This window comes from Melozone crissalis, unplaced genomic scaffold, assembly GCF_028551555.1.
Source record: "Melozone crissalis strain CALT ecotype California unplaced genomic scaffold, PUWL_Pcris_2 ptg000068l_1, whole genome shotgun sequence".
Lineage (NCBI taxonomy): Eukaryota > Metazoa > Chordata > Aves > Passeriformes > Passerellidae > Melozone > Melozone crissalis.
In genome coordinates this window covers 11820496-11845402 of record NW_026535846.1, presented here as the reverse complement: position 1 = coordinate 11845402, position 24907 = coordinate 11820496, and the positions used below count along the sequence as shown (strand labels likewise).

The 24907-nt window shown below is 47.4% G+C and overlaps 1 protein-coding gene across 2 annotated transcripts in view; it reads right to left on the bottom strand.

Moving 5' to 3' along the window:
• LOC128945770 (synaptotagmin-like protein 4) overlaps nt 1-21382 on the bottom strand; it is a 32323-nt gene extending 10941 nt beyond the window's left edge. The window contains exons 1-7 of one of the 2 annotated variants that reach the window (XM_054289626.1): nt 21299-21382; nt 8587-9106; nt 6249-6400; nt 3264-3357; nt 2099-2189; nt 1830-1923; nt 100-1215 (exon numbers count right to left, since the gene is read on the bottom strand). In XM_054289626.1, the coding sequence (XP_054145601.1) occupies nt 100-1215; nt 1830-1923; nt 2099-2189; nt 3264-3357; nt 6249-6400; nt 8587-8687 (1648 nt within the window). In that variant the 5' untranslated portion in view covers nt 8688-9106; nt 21299-21382. Of the gene's footprint in view, nt 1-99; nt 1216-1829; nt 1924-2098; nt 2190-3263; nt 3358-6248; nt 6401-8586; nt 9165-21298 lie in introns of those variants that run through there. The other variant, XM_054289627.1, reaches the window with a different exon arrangement.
• Nucleotides 21383-24907: the final 3525 nt, after the last annotated feature.

The window sequence follows — 24907 nt, the reverse complement described above, 5'->3', positions numbered from 1 at the left end:
GAAGAAAATGTGCAAAATGCAGAAGGGTTAGGGAAGAAAACCAGCTTAGGGATGGGTCTGTATTCGGATTTCACAGGGTGCAGTCACAGCCCTCAGTACCTGAGTAAACAGCTGAGTCTGTTCCCTGAACAGCTTCTCTCTCTCCAGATGGTTCACCAGGTGTTGGCTGGTCTGAAGACTCACACATCTTTTCCTCAGGTAGCTCTCCATTTATTTCCATGTTGTCTTGAGTGCCCAAATCAGATCTTTCCTCTTTCTCATCCTCACTTTCCCCATCTGTGGGCACAGGCTCTATCAGTATCTGCACCCTGCTGGCCGGGGCCCTCCATGTGGGCTTGCACTCTCCTGCCACCACCAGCTCCTCCTGCACAGGTGTCCCTGCTGGCCCCAGCGAGCTGCCAGACACGTCCTTGGTGAGTGACTCGAGCTGGATGGAAGGTGCTCTCACAGGCAGCTTGGATTTCTTGGAGCAGTGCTGCACCACCTTCTCTTCCTCTGGCATCAGCAGCTTCCCATTGCTTTCACCCAGCGAGTCATTTCTTGTAACCAGGCCCCCTTTGCTCTTGGCACAGGTGGAGCTGGGAGTGACAGAAACAGAGCCCTTCCTTGCAGGAGTGGTACAGCTTGGCTCTTCCTCGCTGGAAGACAGGGTTATTGTCCTTTTGTGGGGGGTCCTTGTTTTGCTGAAGGCACCAGGCTTCCCTTCAGCACCGTGGCCTGGCGCGGCCTGCAGGGAGAGCGAGCGGCCCAGCCCGAGCTGCCGAGGGGCTGCCTCACCCAGCCCTGGCCCTGGGCTGCCCCCTGCCCCTAAAGACTCTGCTCCCTTCTCCCAGAAGTTCTTCAGGCTCCTGAAGTGCTCCCGGTCCAGGCCGATCTCCTCGTCCCTGTTGCTCATGGCTGAGATGGTGTAGTTCACCCCCTGCCTGCCGGCCCGGCCGCTCTCCCCATCTGTGGGCAGTGCTCTGGGGCCTGGCACTGACTCCTCCTTGGCAGGGCTGTTCTCTGCTGGCCCCGTGTGATTCACAGCCTGCTCACACTTCAGGAAGGTTCTGCTTGGTTTCTTCTTGACTGGGATTTTGCTGGGAGGATAAGTTTCCTCAGGAGGAGTTTTTGGCCCCTCTGTGGGTCCATCAGCAGCTTCTCCTCCAGCTGCAGTGCTGGGCTGAGGTTCAGCATCCTCTGAAAGCCTGGTGGGCACTGGAGAATCTCCATGACCTACAACAACAACAAATGCTCAGAGCCTGTCCCACTCCATCACATCCAATCTCCCCAGAAGGCCTGGGCTGCAATCTCTCAATGAGAAGACAGGGGGAATTTTCAGAAATCATCATTATATTTCTAGTTCTTTTCCATATTCAGAGTCTAGAAAGTTCCCTTCTATCTGAAGAAAGCCCTGAAAACCCTAGTCCTTCTCCCTGCAACAGGGCACAGAGAAAATCCACTGAACTCTAAACTGTTCCTGCGAGCTGTGGATTTGTTTGCAGGTTCCCTTTCAATTTGACAGCTCCCCTGCTGGCTATTTGCTATGTTCCAGAACTACACTATACAGTCAATGCTGGAAAGAGAGGGGTAAGTCCCCTTCTGGATTAAAGAGCTGAGACCCAAGCACTCAGTTCAATGTGTACTGAGAGCCTGGAGAAATTTCATCAGATTGCTTTCTGCCTTTGTCCCTGCTGCCCTGCCTGCAATTCACAAAATGTTGGCAGCCCATTCTCATATGGCAAGGTGCTCTTTGTTATTTATTTGTATGGACACTGAAAAGCATCTTGTCTCTTGGTGTTTGATGTGAGTAACAAAAGCACCAATAGCTCACTGAACAGAAAACTTACCTTTTCCAGACAAATGAAAGCTGTTTGTTGCAGTCACAACTGGACTTGTTCCTGTGTCACTCTCTGAGGAAGAGACATCATGTATGCTGGAACTCTGAACAGAAAACAAATCTTATCAGTGTATAAATACTGGCAAGACTGGAAAAAATGTGTTTTATTTGAGCAGAGACACCAGGGCAGGCAGCTTGTGGAGCCCCTGTCAGCAGGTATAGATTGTGTGAAGCTCCAAGGAGTAACAAAACAAAGTGCAGAGGCTGTGCCTGTACTACCTTGTATGATGCAGATAAATGGACAGGAAGTTTTGGCTTCGGTTTTGGCAAAATTTTCTGCTCTGTGGTCTCAAGAGTAGGTGTACTGGATCTGTGGGAGAGGAGAAATGCCTGAACAAGGAGGGCTGTGGTAATGATTTGCCTGTTTGGGTGCTCAGGCAGTCTTCAACACCACCTCAGTTCTGCTCAGAACTGCAGAACTTGCTCACTAAAAACAATGTGTGTCAACTGCTAGGTTTATTCAGACTTTCCCCTTCTGGGAAGTGACAGAAGAGCCCAAGGGCCATGCAAAAGGGAGACATATTTCTATACTATGGCCCAGGAAAGAACAGGCCACACCTTGTATAAGACTGAATGAGAAAAACAAAGCTAGCTTTTCAGGGTTTAACCAACCCCCTGCAAAAAACCCACTGGGTGCTGTGCCAGCAAAGCAGGAGTACCTAGGGCCTGTTGCCTCTGGATCCTTCATTAAACAACACCCACTAATCAGCTGCAAGATGCTTCCAAGTGTTGTCAAGGCCCATATTTAATATTTAACTGGAGCAACTGCCACCTGTGGAGAATGATTCCTCATTTTGCTGACAAAAAAAAGGCAAATAAGATGGGAACAACAATACATGAATATGTGAGTATTTTAAATGCTTCTCCATAGTCCAGGGATATTGAGTGAGGTCACTGACTTGCTCACTGGAGTGCTTTTAATAAATGTTTCTGCTCAGTCAGCACAACGTGAAATCCTACCAAGCCTTGATGGAGAGTGCTGAGCTCTGGACACAAAGGTTGGCACCAGCAGGAAATGAGCAGTTTCCTCAAACCGTTCATTTTGTTAGTGTTGCTCCATAGCAAAAATTAAACAAATAAAACCATAATTACTTTGAAAAACTAACCAGCACATCCTGGCATTAGAGACAGCTTCCATTTTACTGACCCCTGATCAAATCATGCAGGAAAAGACCTTTGTGGGATAAGCACATTACCACTTGATTATTAGGGGTGGATTGATATTCTGACAATTCCTAGAAGGAGGACTTAAAAAATACCCTATAGAACTTATTACTTATAGAGTCTTGGAAACTCACTTAGAGACCTGGGTTTAATGGGTAGCATTCAATTCTCATTAGAAGTAAGAGCAGCAGCCTGAGCACTGCACATGCAGCAGAGTTACCTTTCCTCTCCTGCACCAGCAATGTCCTCAGGAAAGGCAGGAACTGGGGCAGCTTTGCTTTCCAGACTCGTCTGGATGTGCTTCTTGTCCTCACCTGTAATACAACAGAGACACCTGAGAAATGACATTCCATTAAACTTGCCATATATGGTGTGTTTTGTTTGGGGTAAGAAAATGCTTTGCCCAATGAAAAAGAGTCCCAGCAGCACAATCCCTGGGGGTTTAAGAGGAGAGGGTTTTCAGGGGTTTTCAGGGGTTCTGCCTGTTCTCCCCAAGGATGGGGAGGTCGCAGGGCAGCAAAGGCACTTCCAGATCCCACAGGTCCAAGAGGACAAAGCTGCCCAATGCCCAACTCATGCCAGGAGCTGTCACATCACTAGAAATCTCCACAGGATGCTGCCACTGACTGTCAATAAAGTTAATCTGTTCCAGGATTTAAATTCAGCCATTTCCTGTTTTGATTCAAGTCATCCGATCTTGGCAAACAAAGGAGGAGGCCAATGCAGTTAATGAGGAGATCCCTGTTATTTTTACTGGCACAAGGCCCAGCTATATCTTGGGAGCTCTCAGAGACCCCAAATTAAAAACAATAGAGGATGGTAACTTTTACAGCAGACTGCAGGGTATAATGCTACATTAGATATTTTGTTAGCAAATGGGTTTTCTTGCTACTGCAAAACCAAAAGGATTAAACTCTCAAACAGAGAATATAAAAAGTAAACTTAGTCTGCTCAACAAGATCTGCACATATTTATTCATGCAGCTAGGTCTATTTTAAAGAGAAAATTTACCTATTACAAGAACTGCCAAACCATTTTAGGATACATTTCACTAAACAATTCAATAGAAAAAGAAGTTCAGATGATTCAGAAGTAATATTAAACAGTATAGCCTTGCTTGTTATCTGGTTGGAAAACCTCCTGAGGCTCAAGAGCAGGCCAGTCCTATGGTGAGAAGCTCAAGACTCAACACTGCCTGGTGGTGCCATCCAGCAGGGTCAGCCTGCAGGTCACAGCAATATCCAAAGATTCACTGCCCCTTGTCTGTGCACTCCTATGGAGAAAATGCTGCATCCCCAATCCTCCTGCCCTCCCAGCACCTGGCCCTCAGTCAGGAACAGGGCAGGCCCTGCTCAGAGCTGTGGCATTAGGCCTGCATGTCTGGCACACAGAGGGGCAGCTGGGGGCTCTGTGGTTTCCACAGCAGTGGGAAATCAGGGAGCTGCTCCTGCTGAAAAACAGGAGTCTGGGTGTGTAGGAACGAGCCAGTTTCAGAGAGCACGTTTCTGAGAGAGGGACTGTCCTGCCCATGCCAACACTGATGTGCACAAAGCATCACTGAATGTTGTTTTAGGAGAGAGAACTCCAGGCATGGCTGGTGGCACGTGCTGGCCATGGCACATGTGGGCACAGCAGGGCACACTGAGGACATTTATTGATACAGTGAGCCACATCCTCCTCTTCTGCCTCAGGCCTGGGGAGGGAGGTGCCAGCAGGGAACTGTGCTGGAAGGAAAGGACCCAAACACAGAGCTCCCACACTTTCCCTGTGCCTGTCATGGCTGAAAAGACCTTGACAATCAAAGACTGCATTCATTTCTCATCCCACTTGCAAAGGCTCTGTGTTGTACTCGCTCTTCTCTGACACTTCCCCCTCAGGCAGAGCTCCTCATTCCTGGCTGGCAGGGGCAACAGGAAGCCTTCACTCCCACCCACCCAAATCCCTGCCCTAAAAATGGCTCAGCCCCTGCCACAGCTACACCTGGCTCCTGTCACCACAAACAGTTTAGTGCATTACAATTCATCAAGACAAGCGATATGCCTTTGCTAACTTTGGGATGAGACAATATAACAAGCAAATTCCAACAGAAATCAGGAGTGGCCTGACCAGTTTAACTTGCCCATACAAGCATTTTTATACATGTGTATAAAATTGGCAGGCACTCCTGCTGTAACACTTTTACTCATGTCCTACCACTCTAAAACAAAGACTCTCAGTGCCTGGGACATGGATAACTAACTGTGCATCACTTGCCACAGCAGGTGGATAAAATGGTCTCTCTTGTAGGTGATTTTTAGCCCTCAAGAATTGCACATAAGCACAAGGAGAAGTTATCATCAAATTCATCCATCTGTGCTGCTCTGCAGGCTGTAGTGTAAATACAGGGTATCTATCTGTTTTATAGATCTGTATTACTGCCCATGACTAGTGTTTTCTACTACAATCAATACCAACTGTGAAAACCTCCAGGGATCACAACAACCCTCCCTTCTGAAGGCTAAAACCCTCCTCCAGAAAAGATCACTGGGAATTTTCCTTTGCAAGCACAAATTTCCACCCCTCCTCAGCCCACTTACCTTGCAATGGGAATGCCAGAAATTATCTCAGTAGGGCTTTTCCCTGAAGGAATTTTTTCATTTCACTCCCTAACACAGAGTTAAGTCTAAAGACTCAAATCAGGAGTTATGAACATAGATTTGACTAAATGAACATGCACTCCCTCATCACCTTGAAAGCCAACAGAGGTGAATGACTGATCTTTCCAGGGGAAGGAAAAAAGGTGTCAATATGGCAAGCAAAGGTCCTTATCTCAGCTGAGGTGAATATATTAGCTGCAGAACCCGGATGCACAACCAGTGATGTAAAATGGCAGTAAGAGGAAAAAGTAAGAGGAAGGAATAAAGTCACATGTTATACCTGAGCTTTACCAAAAGAAGTCTGAGAATACAAATAGAGGAAAAAGGGAAGAAAAATAAGTTGAAAAAGGAATAATGTGGTTCTCGGCCACGCTGTAATTTTTTCTTTGGGCCCTGATTTTGATAACAAGGGATGTTTTTCTGGTACTGAAAACATAGATGAGAATCCCCGTATCACAACACAGGGACTGTTTCTGAACACACTGCCAGTACAGGGAGACTCCCACCCTGGACCAATTTTTTTCTGGTCCATCAGTTTGTTTTGTGAAGATGTGCACTAACATACTCACTTTCTAGCTTGCCCTTCTTCCTTCTAATGGATGCCCGAAGGAGATCCGGCCCTGCCAAGTCTTCCTGGAACCGTTTTGCCTTCACTTCTGAAAACCATTCACCTGTCACAAACTTCTTCTTCTTTTCATCTGTGATGGAGCCTTGAATCCTCCTGAAAGGCAGGGCAAGCATTACACACCAAAGAGATCTTCCAGGTTTCCACTTCCCCTGAGCCACCTTTGCAATATATCCATAGATTCAGCTGCCTGACATTACAAAGGATCCAGAGATTATTCTGTGCAATCACTAGAGCCAAACCAGCATTAGAACAGCAGGAAGTAAACACCTGATTTACTCTTTATCTGAAATGGTAACAGCACCTTGTAAACACAGGCTTTCACCTCTTCCAAATTTCACAAATCCAAATCATTCACCTGGCAAGGAGATTTGTCCACTTGCTTGGCTGCCCTGAGGGTTAAGGAAGGGTGGGGCTGTTTGTCTGTCTTGCACTTCTCAATTTTATTTGTTTATTAATCTATTTATAGCAAAACCTTTTGGATCAAGTTTGCTGCAAACCACAGAAACAAATAATGATATTTAGGGAAGTCACCAGTCCCTGCAGCATCCTCCTGCTCCCCCTGCCATGCCTATTTTGGCACTTGCACAGTTAGCTCTCCCTCCTAAGCATGGCTTCTCCTACTGTTCCTCTCTTGGGCACACCCAGGGCTGGTTTTTGGCACCTAAACCTGTCAGTGCTCTGTACTCTAATCCTCCTCAGCATGGCTTGCTGAATTAGCTGCCTTTCAGCTGGCACAGCTCAGCACAGGTCAGGGTTCCTGTGAAACCTGGGGGGCCAGAGGAAGCTACTCCTCAGCCCAGCCCTCAGCAGGAAAAGGGGGCAAACCCCCAGGAAACCCTGGAGCCTGGAAGGGTCACATTGGGCTGCCTGAAGGCCAGGAGGGAGCAGGGATAACTGGGCTCAAGCCTCTGCAGGCCATGCTGGGGACTCAACAGAAATTCCCATCTAGTCCAGGGCTGCACTGCCTCCATGAGGGTCTCAAGGTGCTGGGCCAGATGAAATAGTTATTTTAATCTTGCTGACAGCAGATCAAGGAAATGCCATTGACTTCATTTTGCCCAGCAGGCAGGTTGTATTGAAACCAAACATATCTTACTGCAAGTAGCCAAACTGACAGCAAGGGGCTCTGGGGCTCTAATTCACTTCACTCCCAAATCAAAGCCTCCTGTGCAACAGCTTTCAAAGAGAAGTGAAACAAAACCAAAATAATCCAAACATTCTTTTGACCAAACCTCCATTTCAGAGGGAAAATGTACTTCATTTCAGAAACAAACAAACAAAGCCCAAAATAAATAAAAACAAGCCTTTTTGAACTTGTTTCCACTCAGAGGAGAGGTAAGAAGACCATGCAGACACATACGCCCCAAGTCCAGGCTTTGGCTTCCAGCTGTTTCCCCACCTCCCACCTCCAAGCAGAGGCCAGGGCACACATGCTCCCAGGAGCAGCAAAGCTTCCTGCTCCCCCTTCAAGCCTTGAGCATCCTTTCTAGATGGGGATTACGCTTTTTCTGGCTCAACAGCAAATAGAAGAACTGCATCCTTAGCTGGGGTAAACTGGCACAGTGCCACCCACACCCACTGCATTACTAATTTCTTGCCATGGAGAATTCAGTGGCAGCTCCCTGAGCCTGGTGCACACTGTCAGCCCAGATGGTCTAATGGCTGGCATTTAAAAAGCAACAGCAGCAAGAAGCAATCCTGATCAACCAGAGCTGAGCTCCAGGATGGCCAGTGGCAGAGGAGCTGAACTGAGCCAGAACCCCTGGCTCTGGAACAGCTCCCTGCAAACCTCTGGCAGATCATGTAGCCTCTAATCACCCCTCTCCGTCTGACACATGGTGCACACACACCCACCTCAAAAAACAAAGGGGCAACAGAGAAGGGGATGTAAAATCTCATTTTGTAAAATCTCATTTTAAAACAAACTATGCCCTTTCTGTGCTACCAGGTGAGTAAAACAAGGTAGCAGCTGCTCCCCTGCTCAGACCTCTGCCACCAAGAAATCAGCATCTTTCCCCACTGAAAAGGAAAGGGGTGACTGCCCTTGGCATCTCTGAGGGCTGATGATGAACTCAAAAGGAGAATCCCCTCCTGCAAGGAGAGCACAGCAGCAACAGGAGGATGGCTGAGAAAGACAAGGTACAATGAAAAGATCTATCAGGATCTGAGCAAAAGGGACAGTACTGTTGCAACCTGCACACACACACACACATGCTCCTCTCTCACAGAAGTGAATAAGTCTCCCCCAAGGGAAGCTCACACCCTGCCATCACACTCACCTGATGCGATCTCCATCCTTCTTCTTCAGCTCTGCATCTCTCTGCAGAACCTTCATCAGCTTCTCATACTCCTCCTCGGTCAGGAAGCTCAAGTCCAACATCTTCCCTGCTGTCTTCTTCAGTTCCTCAGGTATCTCAAGGGGACTCAGAGCAGGCACTAGTCCAGCCCAGGGCCATGGGCAGCCGCTCACAGTGCCCTGGTGCCGAGCAAGACGCGGTGCAGAGAGAGGAGTCACCACAGCATGGCTCGGGTGGAACTCACCCTAGCACCTGGACTTGCACTTCCAGGCTCTGCTGCATGCCTTCCCCTGCCAGGAGAATTCCCTCAGCAAAGTCAGGCTCCTCTGCTTTTCCTCAGGCTCAGTTGCAGCGATCCTGGTGCCAGCGTCAGTCACAGAGGGGAGCGGGGGAAGGAGCAGCTCCTGCCTCAACAGGCACCAGAGCTCCTCTCACCCACAGCAGCACCTCTGGCATGTGCTCTCCTCAGCAGGCAAGTCTGCTCTGTGGAGTTCAAGCATCCCTGCAGAGAAACAGCACCGAGATGCCTTTCAGATAAGCGTGACATATGGCAAGTGAATGTGTACATTGGGGGTTTGTATTTGTTCTCCAGCAAGTTCCAAAACAAGCTGCCCTACTTTCCTCCCTGTCCTAGAGCTCCTCACGTGGTATTAACCCAACCAAGACAATGTTTTATTTCAGCCCTTTCCTACTAATAGATAAACAGTCAACTCAGCATGCTACAAACAAAATATGGATATGAATTACCAAATTGCTTGCTTGCTTTTTACCTCCTTTCTTCTTATCTTCACTTCTTTATGCCTTAAATGAAACCAAGGAAAAGCAGCCAACCTTTGTAAAGCAATCAGAAGATGACAGAACAGCAGCCTGCAAGTATTTCTGCTGCATGTTATGCTATCAAATACTGCTCATTTCCTAATATGTGTGCCCTTTGCTTTATGCTGCACATATATTTGCTATTCAAACATTACTGATGCAGATCACTTTGTGTTTCAAAAGACAGTGAAAATTGCCAGAGGCTGCAGGGCGTGGAGGAGAGGTAAAACAAGCACTGCCTTGACACTTTACTCCTTTTCCTCTCTCCTGCCCAGCTTGAGGGCAGTAAGGCCCACCTTTGAGGAAGGAAAAGTTCTGCTCCTGTCCATGTAGGCAGTTTCCACCTCACTCAATTTTTCTACTGTCTGCAAACCTTTCAAGTGTTTGTGGCTTTCATGATACTTTGCTATTTCTTCCAAAGCCACAGCCTTGGGAGTCAGATCATTAAAAATCAATAAATCCCATCTTTCATGGCAAACATGATCTGAAGGTCATCAGGCCCATTCCCTAACCTCAAAGCTTGTATCACCCTTAGTTTCTAACCTGTGCCTTTGAGGATACCAACCTCAGCCCTTTCAGGCCACCTATTTCAGTGCTTTGCTGTCAGCAAGAACTTCTCCCTATTGCTACCTGATTGACACCTGATGGGTGTCAGCCCACCCTAGCTGACACAGGAATTATCCCTTTGCAGCCATCCTCACTGGGCTCAACACCTCAGCCTCCACATTAACCACCACAGCTCCTTCAGATCCCTCAAAGCTGGCATCTTAATCATTTTTGGACTTAATCACTTTGGACTGCACATGGTGCACCTCTTTCATCAAGGGACCCATCCAAAGCTGAGAACCAGTGCTTCAGCTGAACTTCAGCTGAACATTTGACATCATTTCAGACTTACCTTATTTTACAGATGATAAACTCACAAATGTTTGTGCTTTTTGTAATGGTGTAACAATGTGTTAAAAGAAAGAACAGGCATGTGACCATAATGTTTACAAATAAAAACCTCAGAACACTGCAGGAAAAAGCTAATAAAAGGAATGGCATTGTCATAAAAACTGTTATTGTTTTTGTAAAAAATTGCTGGAGGAAAGGAAACAACATTTCCTACTTCTTAAGGCAAGAATAGCTGTGCTTGTCACACTACAACATAGCCTTTATCATGTGAGAAACTATCTATAGCACTCTAAATAGTTTCAACAGAAACAATAATAAAAAAGCTCTGGTGAATCTCTACTGTTTAAACCTACATTTCATCCAGCTTGTCATGGCTCTTCCATGCTTAGTTCCATCTACTCCTCTCTGGCTCTCAGGCACAATCCTGCTTCTACAAAGACATTCACAGAATTTTCTGGGACAGATTTTATTTTTGAAAAGGTATCTAGGGACATATCACAGTATTTGCTTCTCGAGAACTTTTATTTATTTTTAACAAGCCACATGACATGTGGGCTGAAACTACTTCAGAAAATATTTTCAGAGAAGACTCATCTTTATTCATCAGTATGGCAGTCAATTAAAAATAAAGGCTACATCTTGGGAAAAAGGGCTACTTCTTTGTAAAGAGACTTTTTTTCCCTTTCCCATGAAAATGTTTTCTCTCACTGAAATAGCTACATTAGAAGGAAAAGGTTAACAGAAACCAAGAGCCAACTCCTTTTGTTTATATAGTTAAAAATCAAACCACTTGATGCACCTGCTGTGGGAAGGTGAGCTGCTCTAGGAGACTGCTCCACCAGAGCTGGAGACTTTGCTGGAAGTGTCAGGAGCTGCAAAGCTGCTGCCCCAGCCCTGCAGGAATTCACAAGCCTGGGGAATTATGTCCATCTGCAGCGTGGCCACAGGGCTGTCCCTGCCCCACTGAGCCTGGCAGCCTCTGATGGGTGCCCCATGTGTGTCCTGGGCAGTGCAGAGCTCCACAGGAGAGCCCTCCGTGAACCATGAGGTGCAGAGCAGCAAGGGACAGGGTGCTGATGCTCACCTGGGTCTACAAGTGCCATAGAGGGAGGATAAGAATGAGCTGGCAGGTACAGAACGTTATCAGGCAGGTACAGAACGTTATCAGGCAGGCACAGTGCTCAGTGCCAGCCATCAGCCATTGCCTCATCCCTGGGGCAGCTCACACTCCTGCAGCAGCACCACACAGCTGGGTTTGCTCTGTTGGAGTGCACACAATCCTCTCCCCTAACAAAGCCTTGTCACTGGACAGTTTGGACACCACAGGGGTGATGTAGAACAAATACCTAAGTCAGCTGGAAAGCCAGGAGCCTGTGGGTCCCACACAGACAAAAACAATTTCTGTGTGTCCTGCCCAGCCCCAGCCTTGCCATCTCTGCAAACAGCTGGGAAGGAAAACACAAAAGCCTTGCAGCTCTGTGGGGCAATGACAGGGGTGATTGCACAGTGCTGGGGCAGATTTACCCCACACTGAGACTTCTTCAGTGCAAGCACTTTATTTAGCTCTCTGGTGCAAGCTGGTTGGGGACAAACTGTGACAAGCACAAAGAAAGTTGCACTCTCCTTCACTCTGACCAGTAGGAGACCCCTCCTAGGTCAGGATTTCTCTCTGGTGACAGGAGAAAAATGGAAAATCATAAAAAAGTGAATTTTTTGTGTCCAGATAGGCAACTTCTGCTCAAGGCCTATGGCCCAGCATGCAGAACTAACCTGGGCTGCCCTCAGGTCCTGCATCACCAGGACACCCCAACACAGGGAGTGCTGGCATCTCACAGCAAAGCAGATGGGGAAAACTGTCCTGGCTACAGGAAAGGCCATAGATGTGAACAGAGAAGCACACTGGGTGTGCAAAGGACCTTCACTCCTCTGCCTGCTTTTCTGGGGAAGAGAACATCACAAAGACCAACTCCCATGCCCAGCCCTGTTGACAAATGCTGGGTGTGGAGACAAGCAGCAGCAGGACCCATCATGTGCCATAACTGGCTCCATCTCCTGCTGTGGTAGCTTCTGATTTCTTGTGGCCACCTGCCCAGGAAGCAGCCAGTGCTTCAGTCTCCAGAAAAGATCTGTGCTGGTGCATGGCACTGCCACCATGCACAGAGCCCAGGCTGGCTGGAGACGTGAGCCTGCCCTGGCATCTCATCTCTGAACAGGCTCTCAGTGCCAGTGCAGGGCAGTACAGGCACACACAGCTGGACTGAAGGTCCTATAATGCACCAGCTGATCTTGAACACAGGCTAAGAGCTTACAGCAGAGCCATCCTGTGCTCCAGCTTCTGTAAGGTACCTTGAACCAGGAGCTCTGTCCCTGAATTTCACACCTTTTCCATTTACTTTCTGAACTCACATAAATTTTAAGCATTTGCAATATCCTCAAAGCCCCAGAGTCCCACAGCTTCACTACATTTTAAACACAAAAGGACTTGTCCTTGATTTGTTTTGACCTGCCACTTGCTTGTTTCGTTTTACATCCTCAAGTATTTTATTAGAAAACCCAGAGTAAGGATCACTCTGCAATCACCTGCTCCATCTTGCAGACCTGTGTCACAGCCATGGCTCCTCTTTACAGACAAAGGAAGTTTCTTGTTTACTCATTCCAGGTGCTACTCAGGGAGCTTTGCTCATTCCTCACACCCTTCTCAGCCCCAGATCTGGTTTACTACAGAACTGCTGGCAGTGTTCAGGTGCAAAAAGGCTCTTCCCAACAGCTGCAGCCCTGGGGATGTCCCCTGTGGGACTGTTTTTGCAGTGCCAGCTGTAAGCCATGCCCAGCTGGGAGGGACAGGCTGTGCCAGCCTTCACACAGGGCACAGCAAATGCCTCTGCCAAGCCCTCAGAGGGAGGAGAGCTCTGATGACCTGCAGAAAAGCTAAGAAGGTTACTCATAAAAGTACTGGAGAAGGCTGTTGTTCCAGAAGCTGTTTGGGTTTTTTAAAGTAACTCTCTTTCAAATAGTTTAATCAGATAAAAATTAAAAGCTTGCTTGGCCTGGCAGGTGTGAAACATCCCCTTTTAGAAAGGCAGATGCTGGAGGGGCTGACACCTTCTTTGTGCTGCATTTTCATTTTATTTCTGGGAGGTTTAACTGAGCTCAGAACTAAGGTAATACTCTGCACAACTAAAGCTTGAACTGCTCAGATACCCAGCACAGCTCAGTGCCCTTGCTGACATCTCCTACAGACACAAATTATTTGTAGGCCATCTGCAGGGCACTCCAATCTTGGTTCTGATTTCTCAGCATGCATCATTCCTTCAAATTGCTGCACATCTTCCTCAGCACTGGGATGAGCACAGATTAATAACATACACCCCAGGCCAAGCAGATTTTATTGGCTAGACACTGAGTGGCATGTAAAGGGAGAGGAGGAATTTAGGAACTGTAACCTGACAGATTGGTAGCCAAGACCCCATTCCATCACCTAGGTGAGCACAGGGCCATCTAGACCCACCTCACCCTTTAGACCTGGAGGTGCACATAGGTCCATGTAATAAAGATATGAAAACCTCCTAACACAAAGCATAACAAAACCTGGAACAGATAATACTGATCTCACAAGACTATTCATAGCCCAGTGAAAATAGCAGCTAGCTGAAAAGGCTGCTGTCCATACCTCTTTATCATACATCATGTCACAATGTAAGGAAATAACCTTCTTTTGCTTTACAGTGTGTGGACACTTCCCAGTACCCTCATTAGTCAAGACAGCCCCTGGAGGGCAGGTCAAAGCCAAGAGCAGCATTGTATTAAGGATGATGGATGTGCTCCTGGCACCCAGTCACCCTGCAGTTCCCAGGATGTGCTGTAGCTAACAGCACCAGAAAGATTTAGTGCCAAAACCACCATACCCAGAGAGCCCATGATCAGCCATGTGCCTCTCTCTGTCTCATGCTGGCAAGCCCAGCCCCACTCTTCCTCCCATCTGATTGCTTCTGCAACTAGTGAAATATGCAGAGGCATTGCCATCACTCTTTTACTTTTATTTTACTATTATTTTATTTTTATTATCAGGCAAAACAGTGACAGCCGTTATAATGCTCTCTGTCATAATACTGTAATTTTTAATGGATGTCCTTTGCCAGCAGAGAAAAAAATAAAAGTGTAGGATGGTCTTTCTCTCTGTGAGGGATGGGCTGGAAACCAGCATAAATCTGTCTGTGGGGCTGGGCTGTCTGTCCCTGCCTGGTGCTGCAGTGCAGAGGAGCTGTGACCCCAGTTGGTGCCCTGTATTTGTGCCCAGGGCTGGCACTGGCCACTGTCACCAAGGCAAGGGGCAGCCCCAGCCCAGGGATGGGGCAGCTGCAGGGGCCAGGCGTGAGCCCCACTTTAGCCTGTGGCAGCTCAACTGATCCAAGTGCTCCCTTTTCACACAGACAAGCCCTCAAGGTGCAAAAATACAGATGGGAGAGGTATTGCACAAGCTCACAGCCACTGCTCTTAAAGAATGGAATCACTGGGCAGTAGGACAGTGTTCCTGAGGCACCAAGGGCTGTCCCAGGGAGAGGCACATGGCTGAAGAGCAGACACCCCTAGCCCTGTCTGTTCTGCCTGTGGCCACATCACACCACCAGCCCTCCTCTTTCTCTGTGCTCACATCTCCCCTCTCACTGTAATGAAATGAATATAGAAAATATCTGCCTGTTGTTTAGTTCTTGTGAAACTCCACAGCATCAGGAGAGCTCTTCCAAGGAGCATTATTTTCTCCTAATTTGCAATAAACCACTTGCAGCTCTGAACTGTCTACTCCTCTGCTGACTAAGAACAGCTGTGAACTACCAGAACAGAGAATATATTTAATTGCTTTCTGAAAAGCAATCCCACTAAAAATGTCTCACTGCACTGACTGCAATGATATTTTGTCTGACTTGTTGCAGAGAAATGTGAGAGAGAGGCCTTCAGCTCCTACCCAAAACCCTCCTACCCAATACCCTCCTAAGCAGCTAAGTCATATACAAATGGCCTTCAGGTGGAGAGACAGCTGATAAGATAAAGGATAACTTCAAACAAAGCAGGCAACTGTGGTCTCCCAGAGCAGTCCACATCCAAACACATCTGTTACCATCACACAGGAAATGTCAAGGCCAAATTCTGGCAATGCCAGGCACAAATGCCAGAATTGCTCAAGCTCAACTACTCACAGACTTTACAGATACTTTTCTCTATTCAGTGAGGGCTGTACATGACAGAGTGCCAGTCCCACCTCAGACGGAACAATGAGCAGCTCATGCTACTGGTAACCCCCACTGAGGGCAGCTTTGGCAGGACCTGACTAGAAAAGAGCAACTCTGACCCTAGAGATGGCTCTCCCCTCCAGTGTGCAACCCAGAACAAAAATCACTGCTCAGTTTATCCTGAGCACAGCCCTGGGTGGTTTCTCTCAGATCAAGTCATTGCTCCACATCACACTTTCCAATAATGTCCAGCATGATGGGGAATCTCTGCTGCTTTATTAAAATCTCTTCCCTCCCCTCCCCTTAGGCAGCTTTAGTGAAGGATGTCCACTAATCAGGAATGGCCCTGAGATGCCACAGAGGAATTGCAGGAATTTATCAGAACAAGCAGGTCTCTAGCCCAGCCCCTCAAGAGCAGCCAGTAGAAGATATTTTAGAACAACAATACAATGCTAAGCCAAAAAAATGAGCAAACTCCCCTGTTCAGTGCATGTGAGGAATGCTTAACTGAGGAAATGAGTGAATTCTGCCTGTTTGCACTCAGCCTCAGAAATACCTTGGCTTCCAAAGAACACCCCAGACCCAGGGCATTACAGAAGGGTCAGTTCAGGATTTTTCCTCCCCTCTTTATGTCTACCCAATGCAATATAACCACCACATGAATAATTATCTCCACTGAAATCTGCTCATCTCCTTCTAACAAGGAACTGCATGGGTGGAATTTGCATTACACACAATTTACTTCCTTTTAGCCATTTTTAATTAAATGAACCATCCTTTGGTTACCACCTAGGGTAAACAAAAGACTGAGCTTCTCAGTCTTAATCATTATTTCCTAGAACCAGCATTGCCAAAATAAAAACACCCATCAGAGGAGAAGTCTGACTCAGACTGCTTAAGGTCAACAAGTCCTTTAATTGGTAATAAACTGATAATGCAATGCTATAGTCTAAATATTTGAGAGTTCTGTTTATTTCATAGGTGGGAACTATTTGCAGAGCCTGCAGGATGTAGTCCATTGTAATTCTGCAGATTGCCAGAACACAAATAAACAAGCACAGCCACCTGGGACACCAAGAAATCCCCTGATATCCCAGTGAACAAGGGTGGCTGGATCTCCAGAGAGTCTCCAGTACCTCAGAGACTTTGCTGTGTCCCCTGCTGGACTCACTGTGCCTCCATTCACTCCCAGCACAGGCATTCCTCTCCCAAGAGCTTTGCTGGAGGCCAGGGGAAGCCTCCCACACCTCCACTAAATGGCTTTGGGGTGGGGGCAGGGGCTTGTCCTGAGCTTTGCTCTAAATCTGCACTTAGGCCCTCAAGAAAACGAGTTCTACAAGGATTTGCATTCCCTATTTATTAGTTTGTAACAGCCCTTCACCCCCACAGCTTAGCTTAGGGCATCTCATGGACATCTTGCTGTGCTTCTGCCACACTGACACTTCCATCAGAGAACATCCTGGTGTCCAGGCTTCCCTCTCAGCCAAGGGAGAACAGACTTGTTATATCACCTTTAAAAACTCAGTTGTCCTGCTAGCAGTTTCCAGATGCCACCTGGTATGATGAGCACTCCCAAAAGCATCTCCTCAGCTGTTACACTTGAAAAGGTAAGGACAATTAAATGTATGGTATCTAAAGCTGAGCAGTTAACAGCTTAAAGCTAGGACACTGCAGTAATTAGACTAATCACCTCCCTGTCCTCCTTTGTCACCCACTCATCCTCAGAACTCAGATATTTTCAGTATGAAAAATGGGAGGTGGAAGTTAAGTTTTGGCTGAGTTCAAACAAAGAAACTCAGAAATGGAAGATGAAGAAAAAGGCAACCACCCATGAGAACTTCTGTCTATTATTTTTGACCCAGAAAAATATTTGCTAACCTCAACTGTGCTTTCTTCCAAACATAATTTCTCCATGTTTGCCTGCAGTGGTGACATGTCTTAAATTGCTTTCCTGACCCTGCTTGTTATGCCCCAATAACTGTGAGCTTGCAACACCTACCCTGGTCAGGAGTCCTCCAGATCAGAAGACATTTCATTTAAAAAAACACAATGCTAAAACCACCTCATTTTGTAACAGGGTGAAGTTGAAAATATGCAGGGCCCAATTCCTTTGTACTCCTGTGCCTGCTGAGCTCAAGGCATGAGGCGTGGTGATAAATCCCAAGGGAAAACAGTGCTGTTTGTTTAGGAAACTTTGCATACTGAGGGATCCTTCCTTCTGGTCACTGATTATTTTTAAGCCTCAGCCACGCCTGGATGATTCTGAAATATCTTCATTCCAGTTTTGATTTAACTGTAAAACAGCAGGGTGCATTGCATTGTTTGAGATATCTGGCTGGTATAATTCCCCCCAACACCCAGGAAAAGGAGTTTTAGAAACACTCTTAGGAAGCAATCACCCAACATTTAGCTTCTAGTTATTGATGCCAAAACAAAGAGGTCTGCATCCAGAGGCTGGAGTTATCCCCCCCAAGATGGAAGGGGAGAAAAATGATGCCCAAGGTCCATGTTTGATCTGGGATCCATGACTTTTTCTCTTCTAATTCCCAAACATGTGCTGAGGCCTAGACTGGTTTGTGCTGGGCCCAGTTCTAGTGCAGAAATGCACTACACTGAAATTTTAACTAAAGCTGTTTTACTTTGTTACCCTGACATACAGTGAAAGGAAACTCAGGGGGAGTGAGCCCATTGCTGAATCTGCCACATCCCCGGCTTTCACACACCTTGTCCCATGAGAAAACAAATTCATACATAGGAATATTTTTTTTTTAAACTGGCCACTTTCCTTCCAGAAATAAAGCAACTTTCCAATGCAAACCAGACTCAGCCATTAATTCACCCACTGCAGCCATGTCTGTGCCCTAGGAGCAGGATGACCTGAGTGGCACAGGAGGCCCTGGCAGCACCCATTGCTTACAAGAAGGACAAGGCACCTGATTCCACTGTCTGTCCCCTGCAGTGCTTGCAGGGAGGTGAAAGGTTTAACTCTGCCCAGTGAAGGGTGACATCCAACACCCACAGCCATGAGGAGGCTAACACTACCAGAGATGGGTAGTCTCAATTCACAAGGAGATTAAAAGTGAATCAGATTCACTAATTTCAACACAAAACCACAGTTCTCATAGCAGGTTCTCTCTGCTGGACAAAATTGCAGTAGCTTAATTAGCTACAAGCACAGCTATAAACAGATGTGCTTAAACCAGCACAAATCTGCATGTGGACATGGCCTGTCATTTAGTTCAGCTTAACATAAAAGTTTAGACAAACTTGAGTGAGAAGTCCAAACACAGATTGCACTGATTTAATTAAATCACTAAAAATAAAATCAGGATCAGATGATCATCTGGTCCCACTTCTTGCACAGACAAGGTGTTTCTTCCATCTGTGCAGCTCCACGAATACTTAGCAAATCTTGAAGGAAGGTGGAGAAAACAGACTTTTTGGATAAAAATAACAAGGTCATCTGAACTGCTGAACAGTGTAGTTTTATTTCTAGATGCTTAAGCTGAATAAGACTGGGGACTTTTATATGAGCAGTAATGACTAATTCTGCCCAGACACAACTTCATGATGATGCTGCTGTTGTGTAAAATGCACATTATGCTGCAGAGGGTAAGGTGCCTGCCCAGGGACACTCCACACTGGTGACTCTGCTTTGTGGTGTCAGCCCTGGGAGTGCAGGTCTGCAGGAAGGGAGCAGCTTGGGCTGAAGCTCCTGAAGCCATGGGGGCTCAGCCAAGCAGCCACCCAGAGCAGGTCCCAGCAGCATCCTCCCTGACTGAGTTTCTAATGCCATCTGGTTTGGCTCTCCAAGATGAACTGCAGCATTAGGTTTAACTTGCAAAAAAAATGTAACTTGGTTTTGAATCAAGTGTCACTAACAAGCCCTTCTTTTTCTCCTGCTCGGACGCCTGTTTACACCCCAGGACAGCCTTGTACTCCTTTCAGCTTTGTTGCAAACATTTATCATTGCTTTGTTCTTCTCCCCCCCAACACACACACTCCCTGCTACATCTCTGAGTGCAGATAACAATATTGATTTAAATGCAATCAAAGCGAGCCTCGTGTACAATGAACACTTTGTCCCACGTTGTGCCATACTGTGGCAAGGGCTGCCCCATTCCCAGGGATAGAGGCCCATTAAAGGGATACAATTTATGAGTTCAGGAGGAAAAAAAAAAAAAGCTTACACTTCAATTACAGAATTGTGCAGGAGAGCAGAAACTTGGGTCACCACGTGGAGTTTCTCAGATATTCTGCCAAAGGTGAACAGGGAGGGAGGTAAGGAATTGGGTTCAACCCTCAGAAGCAGCTAACTCCTGCCTGCTGACACCCTCACTCAAGTTCCACAGGGACAGGTCAGCAGATCTGCACTGTCTGACCATGTCCTGTGGTCTGCCCCAGGGACAGAGATGCAGGGGTCTAGAATGGTTTACAGCATCACTGGAGAGAATAAGCTCCACTGCAAACTATTTCATGTGAAAATGACTCAGTGCCAAAGCAATCCAAAAAATGCCCAAGGACCAAACAGGTCATAGGTTACCATGGCTTATACAACAGCATTGATCACACTGGAGAGATGGCTGCAAAGGGAGCAGAAGTTAATAAATGCTGGTTTTATTGCCATGTCAAGCATTTACAACAATGAAGCATGAACAGGGAAGTAAATAAAACCAGGATGGAGAAGGGAGACTAGGAAAATACAGACAAAACAGCAGAAGCCACAGGGAAGTGACACTTCACATTCCACGTTTTTGCAAGTTACTTAGAATATAAAGTGGGGGAGTAATAACAAAAAGTACACTATAAATCATCAAAAGTACCCCTTATTTTCTAGGACTTTACTTTTTTGAAAGTTTTTTATGTCAGATTTTCTCTACAGGGAAAGTTGTGGATGCCCCATCCCTGGAATTGTCAAAGGCCAGGTTGGATAGGGCTTGTGCAACCTGGTCTAGAGTAAGGTGTATCTGCCCGTGGCAGGCGGATTGGAATGAGATGATCTTCCAACCCAAACTATTCTGATTCTGTGATCTCTCTGAAAACCAGCAGCTGCCTCACAAACTTCATTTTAATAGATGGGACAAAAACCACTCTGTGACTAATTGCTTTGATAACGCAATTCATCAATGCAAGATCAGACACACTTTGATTTGACAGCCCAAAGTCCCGGCCAGACGCAGGGGAACGATGCCCCGTGCCAAGGCAGGGCCCCGGCAGCCCGGTGGGCGGAACCAGCCCCGAGCCGTGCCGTGCCGGGCTGGGGAAGGCCCGGCCAGCTCCGTGCTGTGCTGCCGGGCGCCGTCCGGACCCCGAGCGCTGCCGCGGGGCACACGGAGCGCACTGGAACCCGTGTCCCCGCCGGCACTGCCGCCCCGCCACGGGCACCGAGGCTGTCCCCGTGTCCTGCCCGCTGTCCTGCCCGGCAGATCCATCCCACACTCCCACCGCTGCCAGGCCACGCGTGCCCAGCGCACGGTGCCCCCGAGGCCAGACCCTGCCTGGAGGGGATGTCCCGGACCCACCTGGGCAGGGGACAGCGGCACCTCCGCCCGCTCCCAGCGCCGCCGAACGGCCAGCGAGGCTCGGCAGGCACCGCTGTGTCCCGGCGGCGGCTGCGCCCCGCACACGGACACGGACACGGGCACGGACCCGGCACACGGACACGGACACGGACACCGGCCCGGGCTGCGCTCCCGCCCCCCTCCCGGCACACCGGGGCTGTGCCCGGCACGGCGAAGCCCCGCAGCCCTTACCTGCCCTCGGCGGCGCGGGGCGGGAGCGGGGCTATGCCGGGCGGGGCTGTCCATCCCAAACCGGGGCTGTCCGTCCCGAATCGGGACTATCCCTCCCGGGGCCGGGCTATCCATCCCGGGGCGGAGCTATCCATCCTGGGGGCGGGATCGGGGCGATCTATCCCGGGGCCGGGCTCCCCATCCCGGGGGCGGGATCGGGGCTATCCCGGGCGGGGCCGTGCCCATCCCGGGGTGGCAGCAGATGGAAAACCCGGGCCGGAGCAGGGGCGGGGGTCAGGCAGGTCAGCGGGACCTGCGAGGGGCTGGAGGCAGCCTGGGTTGGGGATCATTTCAGTCTTGTCAAATTCTGTTGTTGTATATTAGTACAAAGGTAATTAGTGCCACCCTTGTCTCAGCCAGGGCAGGGCCCGCCTTGGAAAGGCACGGTGTTAGGAGAGGTGTAAGGTGTTAGAAAAGCAGATTTAAGTTACTGTGTGTAGGGGAGGTGTAGGCAGTAAGGCACCCCCAGGGCTCGGAGCTGGCAGAGCAGCCGCCCCATGTCCCTTCAGCATGGCAAAGCTGCCTCCTTGTGAAACAAAACCTGTTCCTGTCCCTCGGTCTGTGCCTGCGGACAGGAGGGAGCGAAGAGGGACCGAGCGCTGTGCCAGTGTTCAACTCCAGCAGGTAACCAAGAGTGAACCCGCCCAGCCCCTATTCTAACCCAAACCAGCAAAAATTTAAGCTCCAAACAAGGATCTGAAGGTATATTTCCAGCAATTCCAGTTTATTGGGATTTCTACTCCCTGCTGTTTACCTCGGTAACTCAATCTAGACCTGTGACGCTGCCCCCTCGGTGCCTCCGTGGCTCCTTCCACCAGGGCCTGCTCCCAAGAAGAAACAGTAATGGATACATTCATAAATCTTAGATGGGGAAAAAAATCAGGAGGCTCCAGGAGGCTGTGGAGGGGCTTGACAGCTGGCTTGCAAGCAAAGCTGAGTTAATAGAAGAAATAATAATTGATGATTTTCGAGTGTATCCATGGCAAGGAAGAAGATAAAGCCATCAGCATGATGATGGAAAAGATACATGAAAATTTTTGTAAGCTAGACTACATGCATAAATAAATGTGTGCACACGTGCCTTATTAACTTCCTGTTAAACTTTTACTAATTATATTAACGCTAATTGCCTTACACCAATAGATATAATAAGTTATTGTGATCTTAAGATCACGTTTTGTTAAGAGTATATAAGCTAGAGAACACACAAAATAAAAACTTTTTCTTCTTAGTCCAAGCTAAGGGTGACAGCAGACCGGGGGAATGTGCCTGCCTCGCTCATTCCCCAGGGGCAGTTTACAAAGTGCCAGAGCCCCGCTGGGAGGAAAGCAGCGCATCCCTGAAAGGATGCAGCACAGCTGATGGCTGTCCCTGCTGTCCCACCCGCCCCAGACACGGCAGCACCCCCAGGTTTCATCTTCTACAGCAGAGAAAGCTGAGGCAAAACCAGTCACACTTTGACATCACTGAGTTTGAATTTCTGGCTGCTGAAATTCAGTCAGTGCTTCTGCATCCACTGGAGGCAGGAACAAGAGCTTAGTTTAGAGTTTATTTCTGGCCATTCCTGCTCAATGCTAGACAAAAACGTGACTTGAGAGTGAGTAAATACAGTCACATGGGGACTTTACAGCAGCCTGTAAAATCAGTGAAGAAATGCATTTTCTTACCACAGCCTGTGCCTCCCTTGCTTTTCTCACGTTTCAGTCTTTTAATATCTTCAGGAGAACAACTGTCAGAAATCATGTAAGACACTTAAATAGTAGGCAGAGATGGGAAAAAAATGGATTTACTTGCTGATTTCTATTTAGGCTTTCATAGTTCCTATCCTAAAATGAACTGCTGATTCAAGTCTAAGACTTAGGCTGTTAAGTTTAAAGCATCAGGAGGTGTTCTGAGTCTGAGATGCTGATTGCTGCCTGCCCCTAAGTCATTCATTATTATGACCTTTCTCTTCCAGAATAACTGCTTCCTGGAAAGTGGCAGGACATTGCCTGCTGATGGGAAGCAGAGAATAAATGTTTTGTTTTCCTTTACTTCCATGTGCATCCTTTGCTTTTGCTTTATTAAATTGCCTGCATCTTGACCCATGGGTTTTTTCCATCTTATTTTCCTGCACCCCATCTTGTCCTGCTGAGGAAAGCAGTGATAGAGCAGCTTGGTGAGCACCTGGCACCCAGCCAAGGCAAACCCACCACCAAAAGGTTTGTCCATTCCTATTCCCACCACAGTAATAAGCCCCTCAAAACCCACAGTTTTTTCAGAGTACAATATGGGACTCCCCTTTAGATGAGGTGCACCTCAAGTTCAGATGAACAATCCTTTTGTTATCTCACCTAAGCTGGGACCTCTGCAAGTACAGCCATAGCACAACCCGTTGTTCTAAGGATTTTCTTTCTATGCTGTCCTTTTTCTTAACTCAAATCCCAGTAAGCCTGGAGTGTTTTAAGTATTTTTAGCTGTGACTTTCAAAAGGCTGCCAGAAGATCGCTGAAAAGTACATATCAGTGTGATTAATGCTCTCAGTGTTTCTTCACAATTCGGCCTCCTCTAGAGGAACTAAATGTGGAAGCATGACAAAATCACCAACAACTATTTCAGTGGGGTTTTCATTGAAATTTTTGCAACCCCAAAATTTCCTCCCCAGCTACCTGACTGCAGTGCTAAAACTACTAAAAGCACCAAAGGAAGAACATGGTGCTTTGGAGATGCCATTTTTACTTCCCACTGTTGTATCACAAAAATATTTTTCTGAGAACAAACTGCTTCTCAGTTTTGTTTACTGGGTGTTAAAATTTTGGTTTACAGCTTGCCAGAATAAAGAAACAGATAAAATCCCCACTCCAGTAGCACAAATGCTCCACCAGCAAGCCCTAAACATAAATACAGACTCCAAAGGAGGAAAAAAACTGATGAATGTGTGTATGAGCAGAGTCCTACTTCTATCTGCAGGAACTGGGCATCTAGGACTGGATAGGAGCAGAAGAACAACATATCTCTTTAGAGACATCCTTTGCAATCCTGCTGTATGCCTCACTTGGTTAGAGATGGTGAGTCATGTTACAGCCAAAATTCAGCAAGTAAGATTCAGTGCAGATCAAGTGACACTGCATGGAGGTCATCCAGTTTAAACCAGCTAAGAAGCTGGACTTATTTTATTTGGCACTGTGCACCTCAATTTTTACTGATGAAAAGCTGGGCAGTTCTTATCAAAAACTGAGGGTCTGTGTCCTTTTGTCCTTTCTGCTGTGAGGTATAAATCTTTATTGGTTGGCAGCAAGAACTATATTTTTGATACCATCTTGCTTAGCAGTGCAAGATGATTTTTTTTTTCTTTTAATGTAAGAATTTTAAAAGACAAATTGGCTCATGTTTCAGGGAGCTTTCTGAGAGACTTACAAATCACATGGCCCAAGTCATGGGAAAGATGTTACTAATTGCTTACAGCAAAGCCAACAGTTTTTGTAGGGCCATGTTCATCCCAGCTAGCAGTGACAGAGTGGGATGCAGAGTGCACACAGCCACCCATGGCTCAAGCAACACCAGGGGCTTGAGCCTGCACCAGGTATGGAG